Source organism: Mytilus californianus, unplaced genomic scaffold, assembly GCF_021869535.1.
Source record: "Mytilus californianus isolate M0D057914Y unplaced genomic scaffold, xbMytCali1.0.p SCAF_8, whole genome shotgun sequence".
Lineage (NCBI taxonomy): Eukaryota > Metazoa > Mollusca > Bivalvia > Mytilida > Mytilidae > Mytilus > Mytilus californianus.
This window is the reverse complement of record NW_026262734.1, coordinates 83,585,046-83,603,832: the sequence shown is the minus strand read 5'-3', so window position 1 is coordinate 83,603,832 and position 18,787 is coordinate 83,585,046. Positions and strand designations below refer to the sequence as shown.

Sequence of the window (18,787 nt, the reverse complement as noted above, 5' to 3'; positions counted from 1 at the left end):
AGCATACGCTATAAATTTATTGCTTTTGGATACCATTATGAATATTTTGTTAGTAGTCAACAATGGGGTAATAGAAAGGCGAAGGATCACAAAAGGACATTCAAACTTATAGGTCAAAAATAGACTGACAACGCAATGGCTTAAAAAGAAAATAGACAAACAAACAGAAGTACAAAAAAACAACATAGAACACTAAAGATTCAGCCACAAACACCTGGGGTTGATCTCAGGTACGGGAAAGGTAATGAGATTCTTTTCCAAATGTGACACCCGTCGTGTTGCTCATGTTAGTACAAACCTGGTGATATGTTTAATTCGGTAGGTCTTATTCGGGGAAAGGTACCAGATTGTAGTTACGACAATTGTAACATATCCATCGTCATCTGTGAAACAGATATTCCATGACGGTGAATACGCTCGTGATGGCGACCTTAAAATCTACGAAGGAATGATTTCAACTTAAAAAATGCTTTACCGAGGAACAAGTGATCAGTATGCTGGAGTTTCCAATTTACAACATATTTGTTCAATATGGAGGTAGAATTTATTCAACAAATTGTAGGCATTCCTATTGGAACGAACTGTGCACCTCTCCTTGCAGGCTTCTTCTAATTTTCATATGAGTCGGATTTCCTTCAAACACTTGTCAAAAACAAAAGTATCAACGTAATCAGATCATTCAAATTCACGTTCAGATACATTGATGATGTTCTTTCTAAAAATTTTCTGATTGGGTCCCGTTTATATGTCCTTCGCTTAAAGATAATTTTTCATCCTTTTCAACCAAAGTATTACTGCTGAGTATAGTGTCATGAATGATTGCTTTGATGTCATCTCATTTAAACAAATAAAATTGAGATTGGAAATGGGGAATGTGTCAAAGAGACAACAACCCGACCATAGAACAGACAACAGCAGAAGGTCACCAACAGGTCTTCAATGCAGCGAGAAATTCCCGCACCCGGAGGCGTCCTTCAGCTGGCCCCTAAACAAATATATATACTAGTTCAGTGATAATGAACGCCATACTTAACTCCAAATTGTACACAAGAAACTAAAATGAAAAATAATACAAGACTAACAAAGGCTAGAGGCTCCTGACTTGGGACAGGCGCAAAAATGCGGCGAGGTTAAACATGTTTATGAGATCTCAACCCTCCCCCTATACCTCTAGCCAATGTAGAAAAGTAAACGCATAACAATACGCACATTAAAATTCAGTTCAAGAGAAGTCCGAGTCTGATGTAACCAAAGAAAATAAACAAAATGACAATAATACATAAATAACAACAGACTACTAGCAGTTAACTGACATGCCAGCTCCAGACTTCAATTAAACTGATTGAAAGATTATGTCTTCATCATATGAATATCAGGCACAATCCTTCCCGTTAGGGGTTTAGTATCATACCATCATAACATATATGAGAAGAACATAACCCGTGTCATGCCAACAACTGGTTTTTAAATAAATGTGTTTAGTGCCGATGCAAAGACCCTATATGTGAATCAATATTAACGCCAAAATATGCAATCTTTAATGACCTGATAACAGTATCGTAACTATATCCCTTCTTAATAAGTCAAACCCCATTTGAGAATCACAGCATAAAATATGAGAAGGAATGTAGTTTAATGTAGACACACATTGTGCTCGTCCTGGTTTGTTAGTCTTAGTTATGATGCTTGACCACATAAAACAAACGCCAATAATACAACAGATAATAATCAATTGATCTTTTCCAACAAATATACAAAAACCATACCACATAGTAAGTTATTCGTGTTATTGAAGGCCCGACAGGACAAATAGTTGATTATTTAGCCGAGAAAACTAACAACATTGTAGGAAATAATCAAAATGTATTTCTACAAGCGTTAAAGAGATAGAGAACAGAGAAGTTCTGTGAGTTTTTCTTCTGTTTCACAGCGAGCACAAATACAATTAATATTTTCCCACAATGTACCAATATTGGTTTTATACTGCAAATTAATATTAACACTTAAACGTACAGTGTTTTCTTTCTAAATCGTTGTATTTGTAATTGAATGAAATCAACATGGCTTATCGCAAAAAGTTATTTGAAAACAAACGCTAGATAACAACAGTAACTGGTAAACGGTAAACTTTAATACGTATATGTACACCTGAATTTGTATAAAAGAAAGAGTCTAGTGCCGGAGAGAATTAATTTCATCTACATGAAGCTACGAGGAATACAACCGAAACAGGATAGCGGCCTTCTATTTTTTCATTGTTTATGTGAATTCTACATTGTCTACAAAAGCCTCTTGTACGGCATCGGCTAAATTGCCTTTGCCTTTCTTTTTAAGTGCTATAACTATATTAAAAACCAAAGTTTCATTGGGCCGTGAAGGTCTCCATATTTCAAACATCGCAGTTTTAAATTCTAGTTTTGACTCTATGCTCGATAGTTTCTCATCGGAAATATTTAATTTAACTCCAAGTTTGTAGCATTCATCTATACTGAGTTGTTGTCCGAGTCTAAATAATGATGATTTTCTAAGAACAGGAATTGTACCTTAAAGATAAAAACATGTTCAATGTATAAAATGGATACGTCAAACTGATATTAAAAATCTTACAACATTGGTATTCTGCTTCTTGTAGTATTAAAACCCGAAGGAAATATTTCAATGTATTCTATGTATACAATGAAATACTTTTATAAAGCAAAACATAGGGTTTTCATTTGATATCAACTTTTAAAAGTACATTCGAAAGTTAAACATCCATCACTGAAAAGAATTTCTTTCATCGTTTATTTAACCAAAGAACTAAGAAATGTGAATATGTTGTTAACGTTATAATACAATCGAAGGAAAATTACCCTACTGGAAAAATATGCATAAAACGTTTAACCTTACTATTGATTATTTATCTTTATAAATCAGTCCAACATGAATTTTCAAGATTAACTATATACACAAAACAATTGCATACTAGTAATTTACAAAAGGTGTAATGAATAAAAGCATTTAAAGTAAGCGTCAGCACTCATTTTTTTAAAGGCATATGCTTAAAACTGAAAAGACATTTGTTAAATTTGAATATCAAAAAGGTAAATGTTTCTTGTGTATCTTTTGTTTTGTTATCATTTTAAATATACAATGCTCTTTCTGATTAAAATTGTTTGAAAAATATAACACTCATTCATATGTCACTGTGTATACTCATATTATACTGGTATGTATTACCCTGAAAACTTTGAAATATCAAATATCCATTTACTTTAGCGTTGAGTCAAAGAAAATATTCATCATTTAAACTGTAGGATCATCAATCTTCTTAAAGGGGCATGAGCTACGTGATATAAAAAAATAAAGTATGGTTTTGTTTTGTCAATCATTAATGAAAGTGAAATAGGGAAATAACAATTCGCTTTTCGCAGCCAGTTTCATTCAATTTTTCAAAAAAAGGCTAAGAAATATCGCTGATGAATTATTTATTTGCAAGTGAATAATTCGACCTCATCGAATCCGTGTTAATGTGATCTTCAATTTATCCTCTAAGCTAGAGATGGGTAACACATGATTAAGGCGAGGTAAGTTATTAAACGCAAAGCATGTCAACATTGAAAGAAAAAAAAAACAAAGGTAAACCATCCAAATGACTGATTCGATCCTAAAAAATTAATTCTTATACAGGTAAAATCGATGACTTACATATATTTTGACTTATAATATGAAATCAAACAGACCTAGAAAAATCAAATTGAACGAGTTATATCGGGTTATATGACCATCGGCAGTCTTCGGAGGTCACCTCGATTGTTAATTAGATGAAGTCTAGACTAAACACATACGACATGCTGATACATATTATCGAGAACATGCATTGTAAATTGTTTTGTGACATTTTGTAATTTGGATATACGTTCTAGTATGATATAAATTAAATATGAGAATTTTAGTAAAATCGGAAAACATGAATTTGACAGCTAATGCACCTTTAAGTATATAACGTTTCTGTTCTTCTGAAATCGGTCTCCTTTCTATGTAAATAATCTTATATATAACAAAAAAGATGTGGTATACTTAACTTACACTGTGAATCATCTATATCTACACTAACATCTTGGTTTTCATCTAAAATATATCATATGCTCTAATTTTAAATATGAACAAATATTTGTTCATCATCAATTTGTTGGTACTGCTTCAAAAATTTAAATACATCTAACTATTTCTTACAGAATCACGATTATCATTCCTTAAAGACTGCTTTTTCAAATATGTGTATATCGATATGTTGATATAAAGCTTGGTACAAAACAAACGACAACATAATATGGATTGAAACAAACTGATGATAATGGTAACAGCTTTATCAGTGTTATTTTGTTTCTTTGTAAAGTAGCACAATTATTTAACTAAGTGTGTTAGTCATCAAAGGCAAGAACTTTGGCTTTTCTTCTCTTAAATCATTTTTCTAATATAAATAAAAAGACTGCGCTCACTATTAGTCAATTAAAACGAACATCTAAACTTTGAATGTTGTATTTGAATTATTTCGTGTGTTGTAGATATTTCAATTTCAGAGAATAGAAAAGGTGAAATAACAAACATACCGACCTCGAAGAGTAGATCAAAATAGAAAGTCATTTATAAAAATGCAAAATCAAATGCTCAAACACAATGTATAAATGGAAAACTTCTGTCATATTTCTGACATGTTAGAGGTATTTCCTTATGTTGAAAATGGTGCATTAATCCAGGTTGTATAACTATCTAAACCTCTTACTTGTTTCACAGTCGCATAGAGTTTCATTATATTGACAACAATGATTATCTTAATCGCTATTAACACAAATACGTGTTTCAACAAAGAAAAACAAAATGGCATATATACACCTTAAAGACACAGTACATGAACAAAAACCGTGACGTTATATTATGTCTGAGTAGCTCTTGCATAATGAGTTTGGAATTGGTTAGAGAGGATGACAGCATGTTGATGACGTTTTGTTCCTTTTCACCATTATTTGTAGACTTAACACACACACTCACACACACAAATAACAATAAAATACTACCGAACAGAAGTCCATCGATTGGTAATCTGACCAGTTCTTTGATTCCATGTTCGATGGCTACTCGTCTTGATGTTGCGACTTTAACCACGTTGTTACATAAAACTGACCAAAGTCCAGGTTTGGGCTTGTTTCTTAATGTATCTATAACTGATTGTTCAACGATTTTCTTCGTAGTCCTGAATACAATGACGTCACCTATTGGTGGTTCTTGCTGGTCAGAAACAATATAAAATGTACGATAGTTCCTTTTCTTGTTATGGTTAAATATGATGTGCCCTTTTGAACTTCTTATTGTGTCTATCTGAAAATTTCCTTCTAAGGAAATCTAAGAATACAAAATAGACAACTAAAAATCACAAAACTGAATAAAGTAGTCCGTTAATTTCGTATAAGAATAAGTACTATATATTTACGCATTCTGTATTATCATTTGATTCATTCCTGTTATATTTATTGTCATTTCTGATAAATGTCTTTGTCTAATTTCCTTAGGTATTTGTGTTTGAACAGTTTGTACTTCAACACAATTATTTATAAATACCTAGCAAAATCACATCTTATATGAAGTTCTTGAGAACTTAATACTGAGTTAAAATAGATAACCTATAAGTAATATGCTAATTGAAAAGTTCAATAACTTTACATGCATTGTATTTCAATGTAATGTCTAAATTAGATAATCAATTTGGGTAATCAAAAAAATATATTGATGATCTCAGAGAACACCACGATTTGGCACCGTATTTCTGTATTCGTAGATTGGGGATTTTGCTTTTTGGCTTTATGTACTAGAAGATTAAAAGCAATACATTGGAAGGGAAGATAAATAAGAATATTGTTCTACATGTAAAGGTATATTTTGTACAACATACATTGTGTAATTAAGTATTAAAAAAGAGTTCTTCCTTTTATAGAGTATGTACATGTAATAAAGAAGTACATAAAACTGAAGCAGGTATTTAAATAGTATATCAAGTAGGTAATTCAATTCTGTCATTCTTGGAATTCAAACACAAATAAATTGAAAAGTTTGAAAACAGATTCTTGCAACATCCGAATTGAACATATAATTGAGAATGGACACGGCGAATGTAAGGACACTAATGTTAAGATTGACAAAATCAACAAACATACATTTAGCTTTTCACCATCTTGAACTATACCGTCTCTGTATTCTATTGTCTGGAGTCGAAATCCTTTTTGTCTCCAATATTTCCTTCTCTTCTTCCCAAAATGTTTCAATGCGATTTCAACTATTAAGGTCAATTTTCTATCTGTCTCTTTCTTGAGACCTGCAAATATCTCTGTAGGCCTATATTGGAGCACAGCCAATGTTGCCGATTCTGCACTATTCTTGAAATTTTTCCTTGATCCAACAGTGAAGCTATTTCCAGTTGAAAATTATTTAATATTAAAAAAAAAAACATCATAGTTGGTACATTACCTACTGCAGCAACACTTATGTTGCAAATTAATATTACAGAACAGATACATTATTTAGTTATGTCTTTAAATACACAGATATGGAGTTATCTATTAATAATACAGCACCGCAACACAGATAATAACTGAACGATAACTAGATTGGAGATAAGTATATCGAATTAACGCGTCCAAAGTAGCTACTTACATGAAAACTAACTGACAATGCTATAACAAAAAAAAAAACAGTACACAAAACAAAACATATAAATCTGTAAATTGAGCAGTGTAAGCCACACACAAAAGGAGATCACAGCATGTGCTAAGGAAGGGTAACCAAATTACTACTCCTAAAGAATATAATGAAATATCGGATTGGTTAATATCTATTAATGGCTATTATCTAACCCTAAGACATAAACAAATTCATAAACCATCGATTGAGGTAGTTTTCTAACTCTAGAACTTAACTGAATGTGACGTTTATAAATAAAAGAACATTTTTCACGACAAAGGATATACAAAATCTGTTTCTGGTAAAACAGCGCATACATTTAATAAAGCACTAAACAACTAAGGCAAGAGCAACACGAGCCTTTTCAAAACAAATTCTAGGATGAATTGTAGTGCTCCAAATGATATGTGAAGACAGCTTTAAATGCGGACCGATCATGCTACACATGTTGCACATGTAATTAGACAACGTTGATAATCACGAAAAGATAACGGGATTGGTGTTAAAGCAATAAGAACCTATCCGTCATCATTATGACGTTAATCAACTCGTGAATGTGTCAGTACAATTGCGAAGAAATGGAATATCCGTTTCACAGATGATATCGGATATGTTCCTTATGTCGTAACTACAATCCCGTTCCCTTTTCACGAACGTGACCTACCGAATTAAACTATTTACCGACTTTGTAATAACATGAGCAACACGATAGGTGCCACATGTGGAGCAGGATCTGCTTACCCTTCCGGAGCACCTGAAATCATCCCCAGTTTTTGGTGGGGTTCGTGTTGCTGTTGTTCCCCTATTTGTGACATTTTTACCTATTGTGTTTGTTTTGTTCACACATCGATGTCAATATAATGGAATTTGATGCGACTGTCATACAAGTAAGAGGTTTAGCTAGCTTTAAAACCAGGTTTAATCCACCATTTCCTACATAAGAAAATGCCTGTACCATGTCAGGAATATGACAGTTGTTATCTATTCGTTTAATATGTTTGAGCTTTTGATTTTGTCATTTGATTAGGGACTTTCCTTTTTGAATTTTCCTCGGAGTTAGGTATTTGTTTTCAACTGCAACACTTGGAATTTTTAGTTTAATAGTTTTCTTGTATGTAGCAGCCCTATATAAAGGGAATCATAATAGGAAATGCAAGTTCTGGAATACAATATCGATTTGAAGATATAACTATATTAGGTTCACAATTGAAGCTGAACCAATCTCTGTTTTCGTAAAGTTTTGTTTTCATTACACCCTCCTTGTCAACCTCTAGATGTTAGTAATAGAGTAAGACAGACTTAATTTCATCCTTTATTTCAAGTTCGATGGGATAGATGTCTTCAACGTTATCAACAACCTTTGAATTATCTAGTGAGGTGACATCATGTATATAGCGGAACGTGAAGCTTAATGCTAATGCTGGTTTCCTTTTAGTCTTCCTAGGGATATCCTGTCTAAGTTCAGCTTTATATGAAAAAAAAAAGAAGTCATCAATAACAGGCGATTAGTAAATTCCGATGGGGATGCAGATAATTTGTAGTAAAAACACGTCCCCCAAAAGTAGCACATAAGTTCTCACACTAGAAAACAAGTATCTTCATACTGTAAACCAACTTATTTTCGCGGATACTTTGTGTCGCGTTAAGCCCTTTCTATTCCACTTCGCGGCGATTTAATTTCGCGATATTCAAATTAACTTGATGTAATTAAATAGGGAAATATCCAAGTTTTACATATTCGCGACGTTTTATATTCACGTTATTTTTATACTCGCCAAAGTCGCGAAAATAAATTGGTCGCAAAAATTAGTTGGTTTACAGTAATTTTAACCTTGTACAAACACACAATATCATCTGTATTTCCATAAAGGCATTTACGTTGGCCATTCTTACAAATTGTCTTGATATTTTGTTGTTTAAATGATGTTTCAGACATTATATTGTTCTTTTACATTCTAGCACGTAAAAAAAACCTACCGTGTAAAATGTTCTGCAAAGAAGGACACTATGTTTCCTTCGATTTTTATATGTGTTGGACATATTTCCCAATCATTCTCTGTTTCTGGAATATCTTTATGGGAGGCTATTATTACAAAATCATCGACAGATGCAGCCAGTGAATGCAGAGGAAGTTTTACATTTATGGGTTTGTTCGGCTGAGCTTTATTCTGCATTGTTAAATCTACGACATTAGTAAATAGGACCGTTTCGTCACTGTTCCAATCATTTGTATCAGCTACCTTAACAGAAATTTGATTCATTGTCATCTTTCAATTAATGTGATATATTTATCTAGAACAAATTAATATATAAATCATTACAAAATTATTTGATCTGCATATAAGCAACTCAAAAATTGGATATTAAAATATCGTGCTCTTGAAATACAGTTTTGTATCTACAAAGTTGAAGAACCAAACAGTATTGTTTCAAACAAATACAAACAGAATATTGATTGCAAAACTATTTTTATAATGAAAATAGAACAACATCCAACGGATGTATATTTGTCTACAATTTAGAATAAGTATTAGATACAATACAAAGGTAACAAAGAAACAGGTCGGTAACAACCGTTGCCGGATAGTTTTTCTGTACGAGTAGTCAGGTCTATAAGTGCAGAAAAAACTATACGGCAGTTTGTTTTCGACCAGTTTTTTTTTTTTTGTATTTTTGTTACCTTTGTTTTGTATCTGACTTGTACGACGTTTCAAGAAAGAAGTAGTACATTTTGCATTTAGACAAGGTAGCAAAATTCAAGAATCTAATAATTTTATAAAAAGGACCATGTCATGTAAAAGATTAATGTCGTTAATATTTGAGACTTTTTTAAATGCAACTTTGCAAGTAAGTTATGCATGAAAAAGATTTCAGAGGTAAGCAAGCTAACATTTGATTTTTTTTTGGGTGAAACGGAAAAGGGGGGGGGGGGGGTAAAATAAATTTAAAATAAACGGGCTTTATCCTTTTTTTGTCGAAAATAATGCACGATGTGCCACTCCATTCCCCCTTTAAAAATAATAAAAATCGTACATTTGCTTCCAAATTCCAAATAAGTGAATTCAATATATATGATTTCACTAACAATATAATTGTATAAAAAGAATAATTTTCCTATTTCATTAGTGAATGAAATGTTATGAAACAAAGGATTTTGTCTTGTTTTTAGATATATATTGATATATATATTGGATTTGTTTTAAAAATGTCATGCTTGTAGGTTTTTATATATGTCTCTAATAGTGTTGGTCAGGATTAAACACATGTCACAATATGATCCAATCGCAGCTCATCGTCCAAATTTGGTGACATAAGTTGAATGATTGTTTTAAAAATTTGCTGCATATTTGAACATGTATTACACGGGCACTATTTATCTATAGGATCAATCGTGCATTGGTGAGATTTTAGGGATTTTATCTTTTGATTAGATTTGATTTCTATATATATATTTCCTGTCTATTTTATTGAAATACAAACGTCGGTACAAGCATTTCTTTACTTTCAACATTGTCCACTATACTACTTATGTCCATAATTTGAAAAAAATCAGAAAATCAGGAATCAGAACATTATTTTGTCATCTGCTTGACCACAATATATGTTTTCTCATAAAATTTGGGATCAGAATATTTTTTAGGAAAAAACCTTAACCCCCCTTTTGAAGTTAAATGGTCAATCCCTTAATGTACTGGCATGGATAGTAATATACTGGAATTGTTTGAAAAAATATAGTTATTGATGCCAACGTAAATATTTTAATAAAAAAGACTGGAAATATGTCGGTGAAACAAAAAGTTCAAAAATAATTGAAATTTAAAGTGCCCATGAACTCACTGATCACGTACGAGTGATTTTATTCATAAAAAGTGTCCGTGTAACAACTAAAAATTGTCCGTGTATTATCTGAAAAGTGTCCGTGTAACACCCATTAATGTACTGTTTTTCTATAGCTCTGCTGGGGGCAAAGTCGTACAAAACTAATAATTAAACACTAATAGAAACATTTTTTTTTTATTTATTTTCATTATCATTAGTATATATCCTACATTAAGCATTAATTTTCCTGGTGACTTAAATGCTCCCTCAGGTATGTTTATTTCTGCATTACTTTCTGACTGCGGAATAATTTTGACCTCGAACTGTGTAACGTCAAACTCTTCATGTCGTTTCTGTGATAATACAACGAATTTGGCCATCTTCATTCTTGTTAGATCAATTTTTATATCAAACTTTGTATACTGAAAAATAGTATTGGTTTACATATGAATGCCTGTGCTTACATAAATTCAATTACAATAAATAGATAAAGCTGCTGGTTGCAAATCGATGGATTTACATAAATTATAAACCAAACGATTTAAGATACATTGTTTTGAAGCCCAGTTCAAACATTGTGTTAGTTTATTTGTAAAGATTATAATGAATTGATTACAGACATGTCGATACCATATCGTCAGGCCCCTTGAAACTTTCTCAAGAATGCGAAAGAAAAACGGAAGTATACATGTATATACACAGTATCAAGTCACAAAAATATCGTGTGCGTGTAAAAAGTACAATACAGAAAAACCAAAAGAAAAAAAAATACATAAATAAGAAAACCCAAACTAAATGATCAGTACAGAGTGATTTTCAATCTAAATAAGTAAGATTGGTCAAAGCTTTTTGGTTCGCCTGACAGTTTATAAAGACATATATAGAAAAAATCTTGAACTATGAAGGATCTGATATGTCACTTCATACATGTCTTTAAAGATCAAGCCAAGTCTCCTAAGGAAATGTTTACTCAAACATGTACAAATAATGACGTTCAATAACTCTGTTTGTGGAATTATTTGGCATTAGGATATTTCAATGATGGTTTTAATGTCTTGATTTTGCTTTGCATTGATTAATAAGGTGCTGTGCAAAATTTAGATTTATATGTCTCATGAGTCAATTAACATTGTCATTAATTCTATCCTGAACATATCATGCACATTTTTTTACATCGTTGCGAACAATTTGCAGCTCTCAATCAACCTTGAACCGACAAACATATAGCACAAGAGTCGATACCCATTTGGCAATTGAAGTCACTTGAGGGCACATTAAGGATAGCTAAAAACCGCGAACAAATTTCCTTTCAAAACTTACTTAGAATGCTAGACTTTCTAGATAACTTTTATTTTGATAGTAGTATCCAAGTATTATCCCTAATGACCCAAGAGTAAAGACATCTGACTTAAATGGTTAACTGTTGATATTAATAAACTAACCTCTTCTGCATGTTCTCCATCAGTAAATGCCTGACCTGAAATATTGCCTTCTGCAGAACCTTCCAAGGGAACAATTACCACTAGCTGATTGTCTTCAACAATTCCTAACACAGAAATGTGAAACTCTAAATACCTTGGTGTATCTCCCCATGTTTTTATTTCATAAACATCGCTGAAAATTCGGTCTTCAGAACCCAGATGCATTGAGATATCAGTGTATTCTGGGATAACTTTTGAACAGTATAAGTAAAAACCGATGTTAATATTGTCCGTATTGATGGTGATGTCTGTACATATTGAAATATCTTCACCAGGATTCACGTAGCAGACTTCAAAAGCATAGTTTCTACCAAAAGAATTATATTTAAGTTGATATTTTAATTGCAAAACGACACCTATATATATGTTGCAGTAAATAGGTGAAATTAGGAATTACACTTAGTTACTAAAATATTCAGTAAATACGTGTAATTACTAGTCGAATTAGTGATAGCATATATTTATCAATTGTTAGTACAGGTAATCACTGATTTTTTTCTAGTAATTTTTACAGCTATTTACTAACTTGATACTTGTGTTCTAAAATTTTAATAATTTTAGAAACTAAATAAGAAAGTAAACGAGTATGGATTGTAGGGCTTACTTTTGTGTTACGAAATCATAGGTCTTTCAAAACTGCATGCTCTTTATCTTAAGTTAGGGTTAGGGATTTGAAACTGGGAAATGGTTGTTTTATAAATTTTGAAACTATGGTACTTCTTGATCACATCAAATGTTTCCTCAAGAGAGACGAAGTACAGGATAGGATCATCTTCTCTGTTCTTTGGTTTTTCAAGACCTCCCAAATTAATGCTTGCAACAAAATTGTATTATACAGGTTATATTGCTGTCATCACACCTTTTTATGTAGCAAATATGAATACTTGTTCTGGATAAAAACACATGTACATGTTTATTATAATTTTAGTAGGCTAGCTATTGACGTATTGAGAGTGTCGGATTTGAAGCCGATGCCACTTTTTTTTACGAAGCACCTGGTCCTGATTTACGAACAGAGAAACGCAAACGGACATTATAATTTCTGGATATATTTGGGGCTTTCTGGTAAAAAATTGACGATGTGTCTACGACTGTATTTATTTACATCATTAATCACAAATATGGATGGGAGAGGGTATGGATATGACAAAGCTAGTTTAACCCTACCGCATATATCACATGGGCCTATACTAAGTCTAGATTTAAGGCTCAAAACGGGTCCAGGAAAGGGACAGGTAGGGGCTTAGGGTTGACAAAGCAAGACAAAGCAAGGGGTGCACATGCACCAATTAACCCCTCCCCTTTTATTGCAGCCATTAATTATGACTGTTTACTAGCTTTTATATATTGAATTATTTAAAATACAACAGAAATGTATTGAAAATCATTACTTACCTCGAGAGAAGATTGTAATTATATCTTGGTTCTTTTTTTTTTTTTCATTTTAAAACAAAATGTTTAATCCACTGATTATGGTGTTCAACATCTCGTTTGGCATTAAGACTCAATCACATTTTTCATTGTACAATTTAAACACATCTCAGTAAATATATCTTTATTATCGCTCATTTTTAGCAAATATCTTTCAGACAGTTTAACATTTTAACATCTAGATATATTTTAGGATGATCAGTTTGTAATAGTACTGACTGATCTTCTATTCATTATTGACCATACTTTTGATCAGCTGATTATACAATGCAATGATTTATATGCTAGTAAATAGGTGTAAAAATTCATTTAAAAATTAATTATTACTGGTAATAACTGGTCAGTTTCAGGAATTACTTGTATTAACTAAGTACATTAGGAATTACATGTAATTCCTAAATTTCAGTAATTACGTATAATTCCTAATTTTATCTATTTACTGTAACATATATATATATATATATATATATATATACCTTTCATTTTTGACAAGTTACCATATTTGTTATCATAAATGATTAAATGTGCTGATAAACAGATCGAATCATATGCAGAGCAAAGCAAAGATACAATCTTAGTGAAGAAACAAAATTTTGCAATACTCAGGTTCATGCACACAAAATGATGTTGGTATATTCATATGACGATTTCACCCCTAAACCGATATATGATAGATTAAAAAAAAAAACAAAAAAAAAAAACAAAAAGTGTACATTATATCAGTTGGTAGACTCAGCACAAAACACCCGACCATCATAATATATCACGTAATTTTTTGTTAAGTCATGTATGTATTGGACACGCACCGAGAATTTCCGAATTTAAATAGAACAGATTGTTTGTATAAAGGATGTAAAGTTTGTTCTATTCAATAAAAAATACCAAGGGTTGCAACCACTCAGCTTTTAGTGACAGATACTTGAAGGTGTGGAACAAATTGTCTCTTTAAAAAGAGATACACTTTGCATATTTAAACATTCATTTTGCAACACAATCGAATTAAAACATGTCTTATTAAATTGGCCACATCATCATTGAATTAAGGTGGATATAAATTTAAAGGTCTTACTTTAAATTCATAGAATTTTTTAATAATTTGTCAAAATGAAGTTTTTATCATGCTTTTTTTCAAAACTATAATAAAAAGTATGGGTCACCGGACTTTTTTTCCCGCTATGGGTTGCGCAAATTTGACAGATGTTGTATAGATTATGCATGGGAAATCCAATTTTGTGTGATAAAAAGAAAACTACATGACAAAATTTTAAGATAAAATGTGTGAAGATAGCTCTTATAACATGCTTTCAGATAAGAAAAAGAAAAATCGGGGTCAACGAACTCCTACTAAATTGAGTTGTCTCCCCTAATTTGGCAATGTTGAAAAAAAAAATGGATCGAACACATATATGGTGTTTTTTTTTTAGAAATTACAGTCGTAAATATGATAAAACACATAATTTTCTATATTTGCAGTCTTACACATGACATACATACAACTCTCAAAATTTGCCAACTTCATTAAACATATAGACCAACTGTTGTCTGCTACTTCAAAATATAAGATGGAGGAAGACACCCGAGCCACCTTAATAGTCAAAATATATGTGCAAAGCACTAAATTATTGTTACGGGAGATTTTATCAGGGTCTGTTTGAACTTTTTTTTGCTAACAAATTTATTTTTAAGTTCAGACTTTATCATTTGATATAATCATTTGCAAAGTTTTGTTAATCAAAATACCCGTAATTATTCTCGGCTTCTCGTTCTTGTTGGTTAATCAATGTTCTCATAATTTTCTGGTCTTTTTTGTTTAGGATATCAACATCAACACCTACGAGTGCCCAATCATCAATTGTAACTGATGATCCGAAACTGCAAAGTAACTCTATAACCTCAGCATCCTTCTTTGCAACCGCTATATCTAAAGGACTTTGTCCTCTCTGCAAAGAGAACAAGACTTGACGAAAATCAAATAACTTTAGCTGCAACGTATACATGACATGAAAAGATGGCCAAACAGATTTAATTATACAATGAATTTATACAAAATGATAAATTGCAAATCTTGTAACTATTTCCGAAGTTTGATTCGCATTAGCAAGAAAGAACAAATCTATCGATATCAAATTCAAATTAATTTACCTTATTCTGTGGATTAATCATGTTAATGCTATAGGCAGGGCTCGTCTAACTTCAAATATGTAATGGAACATTATGCAGCTTGTTCATATTTCGTTTTGTCAAATCATGTTATAATAATGTGAATGCATGAACACTAGCAAAGCAAATACAAATATGTCAAAGCAATCATGCAATATTTCATAAATATTATGATATATATTTTGTTTCTAAATGTTTACTAGATAAAACAATTGCCTTTTCGTACTTCGGATGCTCTTCACAGTTTGCAAAAAAACGTCTAATCACGACGATTAATAGAACATATTGTAGATCTACATTTCAAATGTTACCATCTTAATAATGAAATATAAAATAACACATTGTGTACGTTGACTTGTTTGTGTAAACGTTTGTGGTCGGCTTGGCTTTCAAGATAGGTATGTTGGTCGATATATACCTTTTTAAAGATTAATTATCTATAAACTAAGCAATCATTCTTAATTATTATCGAATACAAATCAAGGCAATACTTGTCATAAACAATATATTTTGTCAGTCTGATATTGTTGAAATTTTCTTTTCTGCTGCTTGCAACAATCGACATTTTTATAATATTTCGCAATCCTAAAATGCAGTTTGATAAGATTAACAATTTTGTTTTACAGCAAAAGCAAGGAAATCATTTATTGAGTAGCAAACAAGACACACACACACTCATTGTTCAATAATTTTATAACTTTTTTCTCATTTAATCTTTAAACTTTATAATTTATTGTTTAATAAAAGGAAAATTTTGCAAGAAAAAAAAACATCCTTATTTCAAATGTTGGAATAAACATATTATCATTGATGTTTTGTGTAACAATTTGTTACCAATCTATACAACATTTTAATATTGACAAATTAAGTAATGGTAAAATGTTCAACAAGCTGTCACAAAAAGGGCTGCTCTGTTAATGAATACATGTGACGATGACATTATTGCATGATTAAGTATTGTTAATAATGATACAACTTGTCATGTTTCTTTAACAATAAGTTTATGTTTACAAAATTGATAGCGATGATAGCTAAATCCTTTGTGTCGGTTTATTGTAGCCCTGTATAATTTGATGTTTTGAATTACAAAATATATACATGATAAAGTCGTACGTACATTGTTGACAACATTTATTGTTGATTTAAAGGCTACAAGTGCAACCACTGATTCAATATTTGAATTTTTCACAGCTTTGAATAAGGCAGTTTCACCATCCTATGCAAATTGAAATAAACGAGTACAATGTTAAAAAAAAAAGAAGGTAACGAAATTACATTTGTTTTTATTCAACACCAGTATTAATGTCCTTTCATTTGAAAATAATAAGTTCTTCCTTAAAAAAAATGATGTCTCTTCGGGTGTTTTTTTTATTGTTGATTTTATTTAGATTCCAAAACAGATATTTATATGTGTACGTGAAATTTGTAAGAAAATATGTTACTTCCGGTTTTCAGAAGGAAACCTCTTTTGTCATGAAATGTCTCTGATTATACCTATTCCGAAACTATATAATTGCTATGCACTTTTCCTTGAGAAACCAGAAAACAAAACGAGTATTTCTTTTTTGGTCAAGGCAACTTTTCGCTGATCTTTGTCGAGGTCACCACTGACGGCTAAAAAAATATATCAATACATATCTAGTGAGATGAAACAAAAACACATCCCATCGGTCAACTAAATCGTGATGGTTTAGCGGATGAAAATTTAGATACCTATTATTGGTTATAAAGAGTTTGTTTTCCTCGAATTTGACCTACCGAGTTAAACTTGTCAACGGCTTTGTTCTAACATAAGCAACACGGCGGGTGTTACGTGTGGAGCAGAATTTACTTATCCTTTCGAAGCACCTGAAATAACCCCTTGTGTTGGTTGGAATAGAGTTGCTTAGACTTACGTTTTCTATGTTTTTTTGTGTGTATTTTTGTTTGCCTGTTCAATCTTTTCTTTTTAAGCCTTGGTGCTGACAGTTTGTTTCGACTTATCAGTTTTGTATCTTTCAACACTCTTTTTGAATCATCTTTATATATTTAGTGATTGTTACTATTCAACTAAATCATTTTTGTTCTTGACATTTTGTTTTGTTCTGCCAAGTATGTATTTACCTTATCTCTTTGTTCAACGTCAACTCCATGCTGTGCTGCTGCGACGATACATTCGGACAATCCTCCAGAACTAGCATAATGCAGACATGTACAACAGTTCTGATACCAAGATAAGGACAAAGAATAAAATGATTACAGTCGATTACATAAATTGTATATTATCTAAATTCAAAGACTTACAATGTTATCTAAATGTCGAAATATTTAACTATTGAATTCTAGTAACAAATGTATCAACACATTTGGTGGCATTACGGTTTTTATAAAACTAAAAATAAAGCATTTTGTATAGCCCTTGAAGTTTAATACCTCATCCACATAGTCTAAATTAGTTCCTCCTTTGATCAGCTCTATTGCCTCTTTGCATCTTTTCTTCCTAACTAGTGATATCAGTTCCATTTTCAAAATAGGGCATAGACGTTATCTGTAATAAAAACTGATTATACATTCATACTAAAGAATCAACTTCACTTAGAAGAGGGCAAATAATTCAAAACTCAACATTATAACTACATCTAATAGTGGTACTAAATCTAAACAAAAAGTCTGAACCGCTTATAAATCTCATACATTTTCATCATTTACAGTGACGGTTATCCAAATAAAGCTACACTTATAAGTGTAACATGTAAATAAAGGCAACAGTAGTATACCGCCGTTCGAAATTCATAAATCGATTGAGAAAAAACAAATCCGGGTTACAAACTAAAACTGAGGGAAACACATCAAATATAAGAGGAGAACAAAGACACACCAGAAACACTAAATTGCAACACACACAGAAACGAACTATAAGAAAACAGTAGTCATTTTCCTGACTTAGTACAGGACAGAACAAAATGGTGGGTTGAACCTGGTTTTGTGGCTAGCCAAACCTTTCGCTTTTATGGCAATGTTAAATATAACACTAAAATGACAACATTACGTGACAGGACTACAATATAATGGAAAAACATACAGGACAGAGAAACACACAAATACACAATACAATAGATCATTACGACAATCTAATAGTTATCAAAGGTGCCAGGCCTAAATATGAAGAGCATTGATGACCCAAAATTCCAAAAAGTTGTGCC

General features: G+C 31.6%; 1 protein-coding gene across 2 annotated transcripts; it reads right to left on the bottom strand.

Moving 5' to 3' along the window:
- Window positions 1–2,111: 2,111 nt before the first annotated feature.
- LOC127711528 (uncharacterized) lies at window positions 2,112–18,165 on the bottom strand. Of its 2 annotated transcripts, XM_052217607.1 has the most exons (11): window positions 18,018–18,165; window positions 17,709–17,807; window positions 16,723–16,821; window positions 15,186–15,385; window positions 11,976–12,321; window positions 10,764–10,955; window positions 8,692–8,954; window positions 6,192–6,441; window positions 5,058–5,382; window positions 4,069–4,110; window positions 2,112–2,543 (listed from the first exon to the last, which is right to left on the bottom strand). In XM_052217607.1, the coding sequence occupies exons 1-11, from the start codon at window positions 18,105–18,107 to the stop codon at window positions 2,260–2,262; spliced, it is 2,190 nt and encodes a 729-aa protein (XP_052073567.1). In that variant the 5' UTR covers window positions 18,108–18,165; the 3' UTR covers window positions 2,112–2,259. The 2 variants fall into 2 exon arrangements, with proteins under 2 accessions (XP_052073567.1, XP_052073568.1); XM_052217608.1 differs by lacking the exon at window positions 4,069–4,110.
- Window positions 18,166–18,787: the final 622 nt, after the last annotated feature.